Source organism: Xiphophorus maculatus, chromosome 19 (genome assembly GCF_002775205.1).
Source record: "Xiphophorus maculatus strain JP 163 A chromosome 19, X_maculatus-5.0-male, whole genome shotgun sequence".
NCBI lineage: Eukaryota > Metazoa > Chordata > Actinopteri > Cyprinodontiformes > Poeciliidae > Xiphophorus > Xiphophorus maculatus.
The window spans coordinates 10,239,735-10,254,038 of NC_036461.1; the positions used below are offsets into that span (position 1 = coordinate 10,239,735).

The 14,304-nt window shown below is 39.2% G+C and overlaps 1 protein-coding gene across 2 annotated transcripts; it reads right to left on the bottom strand.

Annotated features, from left to right (window-relative positions):
• Positions 1-821: 821 nt before the first annotated feature.
• On the bottom strand, positions 822-12,507 carry bmf (Bcl2 modifying factor). Of its 2 annotated transcripts, none has more exons than XM_023353247.1 (4): positions 12,332-12,507; positions 9,902-10,098; positions 9,150-9,313; positions 822-3,038 (listed from the first exon to the last, which is right to left on the bottom strand). In XM_023353247.1, the coding sequence occupies exons 2-4, from the start codon at positions 10,071-10,073 to the stop codon at positions 2,922-2,924; spliced, it is 453 nt and encodes a 150-aa protein (XP_023209015.1). In that variant the 5' UTR covers positions 10,074-10,098; positions 12,332-12,507; the 3' UTR covers positions 822-2,921. The 2 variants fall into 2 exon arrangements, with proteins under 2 accessions (XP_023209015.1, XP_014326944.1); XM_014471458.2 differs by having other exon boundaries at positions 9,150-9,343.
• Positions 12,508-14,304: the final 1,797 nt, after the last annotated feature.

Here is a 14,304-nt window from a genome sequence, read left to right on the forward strand (position 1 = left end):
GTAAGTGAAAAGTAGAAGACAATGTGCACTCTGTTTTCTGACAAACTCAGAGCGCTGTTTTTTTACAGGCTGTGAGAAATGAGTGATACAATAAAAATCCCCCAAAAATCAGGCACAATTATTCTTAAGCTGAACCATTTATGAGTCCAAGATCAAAGCAGAAAGAGGAAGAGGTGATTGCACACACAAGTGTATACAGTAGAAATTGGTAAAACATACCAAAAATAAATTAAAAAGGAAGAAAAAATAAATTACAAATTAAATGAACCACTGAAAAAAAAACATGCCATGCAGGAGCAGCATGAGGAGGAAGTCAAGACCTGATCGTGCGACGAGGTGCTACAGGGACTGGCTCAGTGTTCAGGATCTGCAGGAAACTATTACCACAACCACACTTAGTGCACCTCTCTCTCCTCTGACTGCAAACTCAGGAGCCCCTGTCACCACCACCGCCAGCATGCCAGCCCAGACTCCTCAAACTGTACCTATGTGTGTGTGCTGGAAATTAGACTACAGGAACTCTAAATGAAATGAAAATACAGAAGACTTGAAAACACCTCAAGAGGTTCTAATATAAATAAATGGGTGACAACACTCTTTTTCTCTGAAACATGTAACAGATTCTCAAGGTTACCAGTAGCCCAAAAAGTCTGTCCCTGAGACATCTTAAAGAGAAAACGAGACAGTAATTATGCAGTGATCAACTTGATACATAGTAAGGAGCAAGTAATTATAGACCCCTGATATGTACTGCTCCTCGGGTCCAAAAGATTCAGCATGAAAATAATAATAATAAAAAAAACCTTAATACATAAACAATATCTTTAACAGTGTATTTATATGTATTCATATTTCAACAGTAATTACAGTCTTTTTCACTTTTGTTTATTTGTTTGTCTGGTGAGCCAGTGGTGGTTATGTGTGTACCCACGTTCCAAATCTAAATCTGAGTACCACAGACAATGTAAGATCACCCAACAGAATATCAAATGATGTGAAACCACACAAGGGTATCCTGAGAGGAGGGGATTCTGTTTCACAGACTGTTTATGCCATATTAACTTGGTGTTCAAAGTTGGTCTTCTGCAAAAAAGTTGCTCTCACTCAACTGAAATCCTGAAACACTGGTGAGTGAAATTTCCAGAACTGATGCTAAATGCACATTGTGCTCAGTCAGTCGGTACTCAATACTGATTATTTGTCTTGGCCATATAAGTGAATACATCTGAAATGTGGTGGAAACAAGCTGGGACTGAAAAACCTTCATACGAGAAAGAGGTTAGCTCGGAAACAATCTGAACTCTTAAACGGGTGGAAGTCTAGTGCAAAAACAGTGGATCCACAGCTCCACTTAAAGGGCATGGAGGTCTGAAAACAATCACATAAAAAGAACACATAAAATGAAGAGAAAATCCTAGGAATAAGGCTATGCTAAAAAAAACTGTATATTTGGTGAAATGAAACTTAAAAAAGTAAACTTTTAAACAGTGTGACAGTGTGCTTGATTCATTTGCTCTAATTTAGTGCATGGTGCAAGACCTTAATAGTTTTTTTATATACATGCCAACACCCTATGATTTTAATGTAAATATCTACTCAGTGTGCTACATCTCAGACATCCCTTAGCTGTTAGTACAGCTACAAGATATAACATTTCTATTAATCAGACAGACGACCGTCTATTCATTAACTTTCATGTCAAATTGCAGGTTTTTCTATTTGGGCGATCCTGCTCTTCGTCTAGAGTGGGCAAGGCCTGGTGGGCATCATCAGTACCCATTATGTCAGTTGTAACCAAACAAGTTTTCAATTGTGTAACTAAATGTCCAGTCAATGGGAAATATTATTTTTTTTAATAAGTAACCTTTCACGATCCTGAGAAGTTTTTCAGAATAACGTTCATCACGGAAATTGGGACAAGCATAACGAAGGAGGGACTTGACCAGGGCGACAGCAAAACAAGATCCTAAAATACGTAAATGATTTCCATGTTAACTATCCACTACAGAACTGTATTTAAAGCTAAATTATCTTGTCAGTTCTTTAGTCATAATAGTGGAGTCATCTGCACAAGGTCTGATATTTATCTAAAGTCTTTTTTGAAGTTTATCAGGTCTGCTGGCACCAACCAGGCCCATTTAATCAGGTAGTGTTGTTCAGAACAGCGAACTTCACCTCTTATATAGTTGAAAAAGTCCCAAATGTTTGACATGTAGCGCACAACTAAACTTTGATAACAATTCACAGTGTGCCAACTTATTTATGTACAGAACGTTTACCTTATTCCTGAAATCCTAAAAGATATGACGGGTTAAAATTGACACCAAAGAAAATAAGAGAAAAATACATAGAAAAGATAAATAGATAAATGTTCCATTGAGGTGAGGTGCAAAATGCTTTGTTCTGGGAAGTGGTCTCTTTGGAAGTGAGTAAATTAACTTGACTGGTCTCCTGGGGGACATCAGAAAAGAAACCGTCACACCACATTTCCTTTCATTTCCTTAACCATCTCATCTTGCTTGTCAAAAAAAAAAAAAAACACTCAATTCTCCTTCTGGCAGAAGACACTGACTAAGGCATTCCTAAGGTCTGTGGAGGTCAGGTCTTTTAAGAAGGACACATATTGAAGTGCACAAAAAAAAAAAAACGAACAATGTACTGTACAAGACGACTACATGACATGTAGGCCTAAATATAAACATTGTCCTTTAGATGAATTCCGGAGCATCATGGCATCTTCTTTAAAAGAAAAAAAAAACACACGCCCTTGTATAAAATTTGGTTGTCGCCGTCCCGCGGTGACTATTTTCCCTCCTTTCTTTCCTCCCTCAAACAGACCCGTGTTAGATTGGACAGTGCCTTCAGGAGTCCAGTTCGTCAAAACAGAGATGAAGACAAAGGATATAAGAGGAAGTTCCCCCTCACCTCCGTCCTGCTCCACCTCCTCCAGCAATAAACCCCCTATCAAACAGGAGGCTGAGAAGAGCTGCAGTCATGCGCCACCACAGCGGCCCCTGATTCCTTTGGTTTTGTTGATACTGAAAAATCAAACAGAAATAAAGCATTTAGCCATTAGTACAGTCTACAAACTTCAAAAGCAACACAAAGATTTGGTCTTTACTATTGCATTTAGTTTATATTGGGCTGTGAAATGATGCAATTGACAGGAGGCACAGTGAAGTAGGTCAACTAGGAAGACAGAACCAGACACTGGAACAGCGATGATATTTCCACAACAGTCTGCTTTTGTCCCCAACAGCATTTATTACTTGAGCCTTTATTTCTGTGTTGGGTCCACACAAATTCAGGCTTCCTAATAAATATTCCAAGCAATAAACACATGCATCATACAGTCACAGTTTTTTTCTAATCTGTCTGTTTGAGACCGGCAGCCAGCAACCAAAGACGAGACTCTTAGGTCTGCAAGCCAATTGGATTGTGTACGATTAGGGGGGATAATGCTATCTCGCTCATTGAGAACCTGAGATAAGATAATTACACCAAATGGGATTAGGGGGCTCCTGATGAGGGCCAGAGAGTCTCTGAAAGAAAATGCGTCTACATGACAGCTACAGTAGTCCAACAACAGACTCTTTTATGGCTGATAATGATGAGACTATTTTCAGTCCATAGCAGTCCAATTAATAAAGCTAAATTTGCTTTAGCTAATAAGGCTTAAACTATGACTAATTTTACGTGGCAGACCAACACTGTGTAGTGTATATTGTGAAGTGGAGGGTCAGTTATATATGGTTTTAAATAAGTCTGAAAAGACTGGCATGCATATCTATTCAGTTCCATTGAGTAAACATTTTTTATAAAAACCTTTTACACTAAATGCAAGTCTAAGTCTTTTTTAAGGTGTTATTGGCTCTAGTGGCCTTTATTTGATAGTGAATTGACAGGAAAGTGGGTAATGAGAGAAGGGGGAAGACATGCAGCAAAGGTCATCACAGCTGGGTATTGAACCTGTGACAGCCGCGTCAAAGACTAAGGCCTCCATATGTGGGTTGTGCTTAACCCCTGCACCACCACAGCACCCCACAAGTCTAAGTCTTTTGAGATATGCCTCAACCAGCTTTGCACATCTGGAGATTGAAACATTACCCTAAAGATGACATGCCTTACAGTTCCTTTTGGGCATTTATAATTCACAAGTGAAGTCGATACATTGCAAGACTGTTGTTTTTTAAAATAAAGTTGTTGGGGAGGATTGATAGGAGGTGTCATACCACAACAATGCTACACATAAAATCTACATCAGAAGTTTCCCCATGCTACTCTCTTGAAAATAATTGCCGACAAACTTAGTTTAGCGATCTTGTTGCATATGCTTCTAATTTAAATGATAAAACTTGCCTTCTTACTATTCTGCAGCTGTCTGGTCACACACAGCCTAAGTCTCAACTACAATTAACTGGTGACCAGATTCATACTTTTACAAAACCACTGTTGCACCTTAATCGCTGTTAAAGTGTTTTGTAAAAGAGGGTATTTTCTTCCTCTTCTTTTATGCAATGTTTCAAGTCCAGACCGACTGGACTGGATGGAGAGCTCACAAATGACCAGAGCACCTTCTTCCAAATGTTTGCATTTCCCCCTAAATTACTTTTGGTGAACTGCAAATTAAACTTCCTATAAATTTTGGTTTTCACAATGGGGTCTGGAGTGAGCAATTTATATAGTTGTTAGGTGACTTTTCCACCTAACATATGAACCTCTGCAGCTCCAGAGTTACCATGGACCTCTTGATTGCTTCTCTGATGAATGCTTTTCTTCCTTGGCCTGCTTATTGTTTTCCCATTCGCTTACATTTTGATTAATAGACTGAATAGGTCTCGGTGAGATGTTCAAAGATTAGAATACTGGTTTGTAACAAAATGTTGTGCTTTAAACTTGACCTGTCTGCTATGTTCCTTGGTCTTTATGATGATATTTGTTCACTAGTGTTCACTAACAAACCATCTGAGGCTTTCTGAGAACAGCTTTATTAATACTGTGATTAATTGCTGGTGTGCAATTAATCACAAATTCTATTAACTAATTAGGAAACCGCTGAAGGTAGTTGGTAGAACTCCATGTTATGTAGGAGTGTTAGAGCAAAGAAATGTGGTTACTTTTACACATACCTAATCTTCACATTTTCACACACAATTTTCTTTACACTTGCACAAAAGCTTTTTGGTCTTTCTAGTAAGATCCGAATAAAAACCACTTCAGTTTGAGGTTGTAACGAAACAAAACGTGGACATGTTTGTGCATGATTACTTTTGGAAGGCACTCATCATGATGTCCAGACCTTGAAACAGTTGAAAGACAGGAGCTGCCACTGTGATAAGAATGTTGGGTTTTCTCATTTTCTTATCAATCTGTGGTGAACATTGTATGGTGTTGCGTAAGCTTTACCATGTTCCAGCTAGCATGAGAGAATCTAGATTTTCCACTCCCATACTCTTACTTGTGCTCCAAAGAAAAAAAATACAAAATAATGAAAAAGGAACAAAATTATGGCAACAGCACTTGGGAAGGTCTCTGTTACACATTGTATCTAAATCTTGCCGGGGGATATTATGATAGTGGAATAAAAGTAACAGAGTGGATTATCTCCTCATAAGCTAAAAGCTTAAACTTGAAAAACCACGAGGTAGATCTTCAGACTTTTTATTTAAAGCTTAATTATATGATTACACTGATAAATTAGATTTATTTGGTTGGCAAATATTGAGTATTTGTTAGCAAATGCAGCAATGCCAATGTGTCATGTTAGGAATTTATCATGTTTCGCTCTAAACTGCAAGAAGAGCAATTCATTTTCATCTCAAAAACAAAATGTTCTTGTGACCTTTTGCACTCACTTCTACCAAGTTAAGTAGCATGCACACAAATAAACAGGGAAAGAGAGTAAGCATGACAACAAGAGGTGTGCACCAGCCTGTCACAGCGTACTCATGAGTCACGCCAGTAACTGCCAAAAGGCGTCTGCCCCTAAATTTAGCTGGCTGATAGAGCGCAAGAGTCTAGCCAGATTCTTTGTGTCGTCACTCTGACACTACCCTGATATGCTTTATCAGTTTCCAGAGCAGGCTGTCCGTCAGGCCAGCTGCTCAGAAGCACTGTCCTATCGCTTGAGTAAACAAACCGGCCTCCACAGCATGAAACTCTGGATTAGTCGTATCAGTAAAGAGAAAGAGCCCAAAGTAAAATACAAACATGCAACAAAGCTTAGTAGAACAGAAAAATCTATACAGATTAATAATAAGATACTAGAACTTGTTTAGACATTAATCAAACCCTCTTCCCTCTTTTCTACAAGTGCTGAAAGGAGAGAGTGCAGAGATAAAGCCACAAACACAACATACATGCACACACAGTCACCGCACACACAGCCACATGCACAGACACAGAAGATATTCAACCCTCCTTTCAACACCTCCTATCCAAAGCACCGAGAGTCGTCTCTTAAAAAAACATGGGGATGAAACCTAACTCTGCTCCTTGCCCTGCGCAGGCTGGAGCCATCTTCCTGCCATTGTGACTGTCATTACTGCCATGTCTCAAATAGCAGACCAGCTAATGTCAGCCATCCTCGGGGGACCTCAGCGTCCCCTCCAGCCCTCTGTGACTGAGGAGCAATTTATCTGTCAACATCCACCAGCACTCCTGCGCTGCCTAATCCCTTGTTTCGCCTGGGGCAAGGAGCTCCCATGGAGAACACTTGCAGCCACACTGCTAAGAAAACCCATCAATGTGATGGCAGTCAGAAGCACTTGAATTGCTCCAAGACAAGTGTCTGCACTGAATAATTGCTTAATAAGTCGGCTGTGGTCCAGAGCAACAGGGCAGAGATGAGATAAAAGTTGTTTGTACAATGGGACCTGAAACATTTATTTAATTTCCCAGAACCTTCTTTCACCCTAGTTGTCAGCTGTGTGTTTCTACTGTGAGTTTCAAAACCAGGCTGTTAAGTGAGCAGGTCTCTCCTACTGCAGGAGGAGAGCTGAAAAATATATCACATTGTAATTCCATCGTTATTTTAAAATGTGCACCACTGAAATCGGAAAGGGCTGTTTGGATGCAATATTTGGAAAATAATATCTTAAATGTCAAGAATTCAAACTCTTATTAGCAATAACCAGACTGGCAAATAATCAGTTACAGAAACTCCAGCTTCAGTCCAAGTTCAAACTCTGCAGTGGAAACAATAGGAGTCAAATAAAACAACAACAACACAAAATACAACCCTGGTTCCTTGAAAAGTTTTTGATTGCTGAAACGCATCTAAGCACCAATTGTTGTTATCCAGTGAAAGTTTTTGTCCCGATTCTCACAGAGAAAAAGTGAGAAGAGAGGGATGGCAAACAGCAGAAAAACAAGCATGGGTGTAGCCATGCATGCCGTGTGCATACACACACACAATACAAAAAGCTGCACAAGCAGTGCCAAAAATAGACACTGCAGAGGCACACACATCTAAGACTGTACATCATTTGTGTGGTTCAGCCTCAAAAACATGCCTCTGTAACAACATAGAAATAAACATAAGTGAAAAATAGTTATAATTTATTTGCAAAATTCAGGCATTTCTTTTCCGACTTTAGTTAACTCAGTCCTCATGGCAGAAGCACAAAAAAAATTCTCACATTAAGTCACTAGTATCACAATATGTGCATGCAGGATGTGCCTGCACAAGGTTCGTTCTCACTCTGACTCTTTTGTTTGCTACAACAGTAAGAAGGGGCAAAAGCCACTTCCTCATCTCCTGACACAGTCCAGCCTAAGTTGTGTGTCAGTACATCCCCGGCCACAACTACGCTTAACAGCAAACCTACCGTCTGACTGTCTGGTTCTGTGTGTGTTCTCCAGTGCACATGAGTCATGGTTTGCAGAGGTAGCATAAATAACCTTTACTTGATAAGCTCATGAGAAAATACGAAACTATCTCACACTTCATTTTGTGAGGTTAAAAATTGGAGGTTTTAGGCAGGCAGGACAGTGAGGAGCCCTTTTTCCAAAAGAGCTGAAGATGGTTGTCATCTGCATATTTTGTGGTTTAATTTCCAAACATCCACCCAGTCCCTTTTATGCATCATCATGGATTTAGCCCCCTATTCATATTGTGTTTAATTTTTGTTTTCAGTTTGTTGCTGAGTACAGGGGTGACTGAAGACTCCCCAGAACCACAGCTGTTCCCCTCTGGGCTCATTTGCTGAGCTTTGGGTTACAACATGTTTACCTACTTCTGAAACTTCTGCTTTTTTATGCACAGACTAAAATGTGTTTATGTTTAATTGCATACGTGTTGTACATCTTGCATTTGACAGAAGTTATATGTATACTGTTCAGGTATGAAGATTTAATGCACCCCATGTAGAAGCAGCACACAAACTTTGTGGACAGGGTGTATTGTTTGAGTCAGGGATCCTTATGCCTCTTGCCTCTACAGCACACTGGGGAAATGCCCTAAAGAAAGGAGAGAGAAATAAACAGGAAGAGGAGGAAGGGTAAGGGACTGGTGTCGGTGGGCTATGTGGGGGATGGGCCATCCTGGGATCTGTGGGCTGAGGGAACAAGAGGCACAGGGCTGAAGTTGTGCCTGAACACAGCCTCTCCAAAACAAACATGGGGCAAACACAATAAACATGAGCAAACTTTTGACTCTACATGAAACTCTGTCTGGTTACATGATTAGGGGATCTTGTAAAATTAGATTCAAAAATTTTAAAATTACTTAGGTGGTGTTACTAATGCACGAACTTTAGATTATGATAAGACACCTTAATGCATAACGAGTGATAATTTACTATTGGATTCAATTGATACATTGATACATACATGGATTCAATTGATATTCATTGATATACTGCCTGTATCAATGAATATGCCATACATTTTTCTCTTTTTTGTGTTATAATTCCTTGGAAAAGACAACTGGAAATCTCTAAAAGCCGGATAGGTGCATCTTTAGTTTATGATGTCCTTTCTGTCATATGAAAGTGATATGATGATGCTTTATTGTTGTAAAAGTTTCTGAAATACAGTTAGAACCTTTGAATTACTTTCATCTCTTCTGTTTCTGTGTTTTAACCATGATGGTGTAAAATGCAAAATAAAGTGACTCTTAGCAGTGATGGTGCATCATTCCCTCTCACCTGTTGTAAGTGTTCCCGGTGAAACTGGTCGCCTATCAGCTGAAGTTTCTGCCCGATGGAGGCCTCCAAGCTGAGTGCAGCCGGCTGGTGCAGGGGTAACTGCTCCATCCTGTTCTGCTCCTCTTGTTGCCTCGCGTCAAAATCCCCGACAAGTTCAAAATGCGCTGGGAAGTGCAATCGAAAACCTGCGTTACCTGTTGAGTGTCAAGGCCAATACTTATTATCTTGTAAACAGCCACATGGTCACTGAAGCAATGACACATGCCAGACTTCCTTTAGGAAAAGAAACAAAGGTTTGCATAACACTGATCAGTGTCATTTAGCCTTAACACGTTTTTCCAGCTGTGGTTTTATTACACATAATAGTTTTATAAGTTACTCACATGTCAGGGTCAGTCAGTTGTTATGAAGCTACTTTGGAATGGCTGCTGTATATGATGCCTGTGTAACTTTGCTATCATTGATAATCAGTGGTATAAACAGCACAGGTGAACACCTCTGCCACTTCTCTCCAGTTATATTGGCGTCTTTTCAATAGCAAAGCAGCTGGGTAGAGTGCATACAGACCATAAATGCTGGTGTAATGACGACTATCAGGCGCCAAGGGGTGAGATCAGTGCAGCAACACCGTTAGGCATTTCTCACAGTGAGTTCCACGTGATGATTTTGTGCTTCAGTTTTATAACACCGGTTCTCACACTCAAGGCGCTGTTCCCCTTTTTATTTTAAAATACAGCATGTCACCAACTTACCGTAGAATAGTCGTCTGGGCTCCTCCACAACACCACAGGGCAGCATGCCGTTGTGTAGTGCCTGGCCAGGACCGGGCGTCTGCGTGCCCCGGTCTTCGCACTTTATCTCCCTGAAGGGTGTGCGCCAGCAGTTGGGATCTGGCTCAAACACATCATCCTCCTCATCCTCCATACGGGGGCACTAGCAGAGGAGCAGCCTTGAATAGATTGTGACAAGCCATGATTTAGCGGTGGGTGATATGGACTTTAAGTTTTATCACGATACTTTGTGATACTATTGTGATACTATTGTGATAATAAAAGAGACAATAAGAACTATTTATTACTATTTTTGTGGTAAGTTTAGGCTATGATTGCATGACACGAAAATCATTTCCTCAGTATTGTTATTAAAAAACATTGCATTTGTAATACACTTCTTTAAGGCATCAGTCATGTAAAGAATTGTGATTTGAGTCACAAAACTGCACACTGCATTTAATCAGTGATTCATCAATGATTAAAGATCATTAATTGGAATTTATTATGACATAGATGAGTCAAAATCTTTATCATTATAAGAAATGTATGATAGATAGATAGATAGATAGATAGATAGATAGATAGATAGATAGATAGATAGATAGATAGATAGATAGATAGATAGATAGATAGATAGATAGATAGATAGATAGATAGATAGATAGATAGATAGATAGATAGATAGATAGATAGATAGATAGATAGATAGATAGATAGATAGATAGATCTTTGATATTTTTGAGGCTCCTTGATATTTTTGAGGCTGCTCCTAGGTCAGACTATGCTGGCCTAGGATCTATTATTAACATTAACCTGTTAACCCATTTTCTTCAGTCTACTAGAAGAAAATTGAGCCACAAAGGAGTTGGCATCATTTGTGGCTCAGGATTAAATTCAACAAATGACTATGTTCAACTCACTGATGTAACCACAGTTCACTGCGGTTATCCAATCAGTTGAGGCATGGTTACACAAAATAAAAGTTTGGCGGTCTCTTTTGCTCGCTCTTGCTGGGCTTCTTAATTAACTGCCCTGTAAATAATTTTACTAAGATTCAGAATTTTTTGCACCATTGCACATATAAAGTGACACTTCAGCATGCAGGACCAAACTCTCACTAGAAGAAATTAAGCCAATTTTACCACAAGAGTGTGGAAAGAGTCTCAAAGAAGACTTGGCAACCTCTCCAAAGGCAATGATATGCTGCAAGTCAACCCTGAACCTTAAAGTGGGTCAAAGAGTTATCAAAATATGTCTCAAATTCAAGCCGCCTCTCGAGCAAAACCCAAATCCACAATCAAGTTGTAATACCGGGTTATGATACTACCACAATTCCAAATTAGGGTCCAAAGCAAAAACGTAATGACAGTCCTTGAGGAAAACCCTGAGCCACTTTCCCTGACCTGGTCTCCACAAGAAGGAGGGGGTTTGATTTCTTCAGCACAAGCAGAAAGTCCTGCCTGTCTGCTGCATGAGCACAGCTTAATGCTTTGTTTTGACAAACACAGAGTAAGAACAGCCTACAAGGGCTTTGTAAAAGAAAAACAAAAATATTAAAAAAACACTTCCAGATGAACTCTATTGTTTTGCTTTGCTCCACTGCCCAGGCAGAGATCCGTGTGTTTCTGTCAAGCAGTGGCTCCCCCTGCTGCAGACACCACAAGTGGAGTCTGGCTGGTGGTCGTAAGCACTGAGGCAGCTCTGTTATTGTCACAGTTTTTATACAACACAGCCTCACATCACCCCACTTCAACTTTATGTAATACTGCACATAAGACCTCAGGAGGTACATAATGTGAAAGGGGAAAAAAGTTTGGAGTTATACAAACAATTTTTAAAACTTCTAATTGCTTATAAATACTGTATAAATACTGTTTAGATTATAAAAGTGTTAACCGCAATCTGAAATTTATCGTTTGGTGTCAAAGAGGAAGTTGACTGATATGAGGGAGTTTCAATAACCCTGATTGTTGAAAAAAAATTAACTCATAAATTATAAAATAATGTGTGAAAATGCATTTTAAACATATCAAGAGGGAGAAGAATCGCTTCAATGTTAGGCATATAAAGTGGAACATGCGCCATTTCACGTTTACAGATGTTTAATATTGTCATTTTAAGACTGCTGAAGCTTTCTGCGGCGTAGAGCTCATTCACCGGCCGGACATGTGTGTGAAAGCCGGGAGAAGCCGGTTTAATTTAACTCCACTAAAACAATGACAGCCTGCGTTATTTAAAGTTCTGTTTTTAACGGAGACGTACCGAAGTGCCATAACATCCTTCATGTTTCGAGACAAATTAGTTTCTGTTATTTTAACAGCGGCGGCGGATTGTTTGTTTGCGTCTTTCTCGGGGTGATCAGCTGGCGGAAAGCGTTATGCAGGTTATACTTGTTTTTCATGTACTTACCGCAAAGCCAGGCTTCGTTTTAATAACTATCTCACCAGCACACAAAAGGGGGCTTGAAAAAAGCGAAGGAAAGTTCAATATCCTGCCAAGATTAAGCGAGTTTAATCCGTTTCACTTCCACGGCTACTTCCATTCTGCGAGAAAGAACTGCTACAAGTCCATTTGACGTCAGTTTTAATATGGGTCCGCCAGCGGGATGTGCACGCAGCCAATGGTTGCTTTTGTTTATATCCCGCCCTCTGTGTCGTGTATTCAGACACGTGGATGGGAAATTCCCCCGAGCACAAGACGGCTTTCACGCTACTACTGAAATCATGTGGTTAGAGAGCCTTGTCGAGCTGCTGTCATCTGGAGGGTGTATTTACACACGCATAGCGTATGTAGCCCTGCTTTACACTGACAGATGCGAACGTAATGTGGATGCATTGCCCTCAGAACTGTGCAAAATCTTCAAACCACTTTGCTTCCAAGTAATGAAACTTTGTTACAGTGATCTTAATCAATATTAATGTCCTTTAAAACAAAAGTGGAATGACTCAAGACTTAAAAAGGCTGTAAATAAAGGTTTCTGAAAGGGTGTGCATAAGACTGACACGACACTTTCATAAATATGACATAATACAGGAACATCATTGAGTCTTCATGAATATTTATGACTTGTCATGAAGTGTCATTTGGTAAATGATGCCACTTTAAATACAAAGTTGCATTAGAACTTGCATTAAAAGTCCATTAAATGGGTCAACTGCATTTTGTTTTTTGTAAAAAATGACATTTTAATGCAAAGTTGCATTGAAATTTGCATTAAACATTCACAAAAGGTGTCAACTTTGCATTAAGTGTAATTATTTGCTGAATGATACTTCATGAGAACAATCATAAAAATTCATGAAAACTCCTTCATGCTCATGACAGATGTTATGTTTATGACACTGTCATGTCAGTCTTATACACACCCCTTGAAATAAATAGTTATCAACATTTCATTGCATCCTAACATGAAAGGTAAATCCCTTGCAAAAATATTTAAACCCCATTTTCACATTTTTTTCACCTTACGATCACAAACCTCAGTGTGAATATGTTGGTAATTTATGTGATATGCTAACAGAGAGTATTATGCTAACAGAGTTCCTTTCATATTATGAAAGGAACAAAAATCAAATTTCCAATAGTTTTCCAAAGGAAGGTCTGAAAAGTGTGGTGTTCATTTGTATTTAGACCCATTTACTCTCATACCTCTAAATAATATTCAGTGTGTGTGTGTTTATGTAATTTAATTTCAATATAACCACAGCTCTTCTGTGTTGTTAGTATTGTCTGGCCAATCCTTTCTCCAGAACCTTTTACATATCCACACTCCAGAACCTGAAGGTCAAATAACTTAACGTTATTTCTGTTTTTCGAGATCTAAATTAAAAAGCAGAGGTGACAATGCATTTGCAGTGGCTACCTCTATTCTGCAAATATCCACAACTTATGAGTAGAAAGGCACCACGGCACCAAACTGTCATGGGAAAAAAACTATTTCCAAGCACTGCTCAGGTGAAATCACTCAATCCGGTTTATTCATATATTGTGCACAATACAGAGAGCTTTCATCCAGACCTGCTTCATTACTGATTGTCCTACAAGCTCTCTGTATTGTGCACAATATATGAATAAACCGGATTGAGTGATTTCACCTGAGCAGTGCTTAGAAATAGTTTTTTTTCCACGACACTATTTACAAGATAATATGTAGTTGTGCACAAATCCAGGTTTGAGGTTTTTAATTTATGAAACATTATGAAACCAATGTTTCATTGTCACATTAATTTATAATTTAATACACTGAAATATGTGGTGTAACATGACACTGTATTCAATAATCCTTTCTTTTTGTTGCTAGTGAAAATGACCTAAATTAATCTGGGACAGACCTAGATCTTGATCAGTATAAATAGGCACCTGCAGTAGAACTCATATCTGTC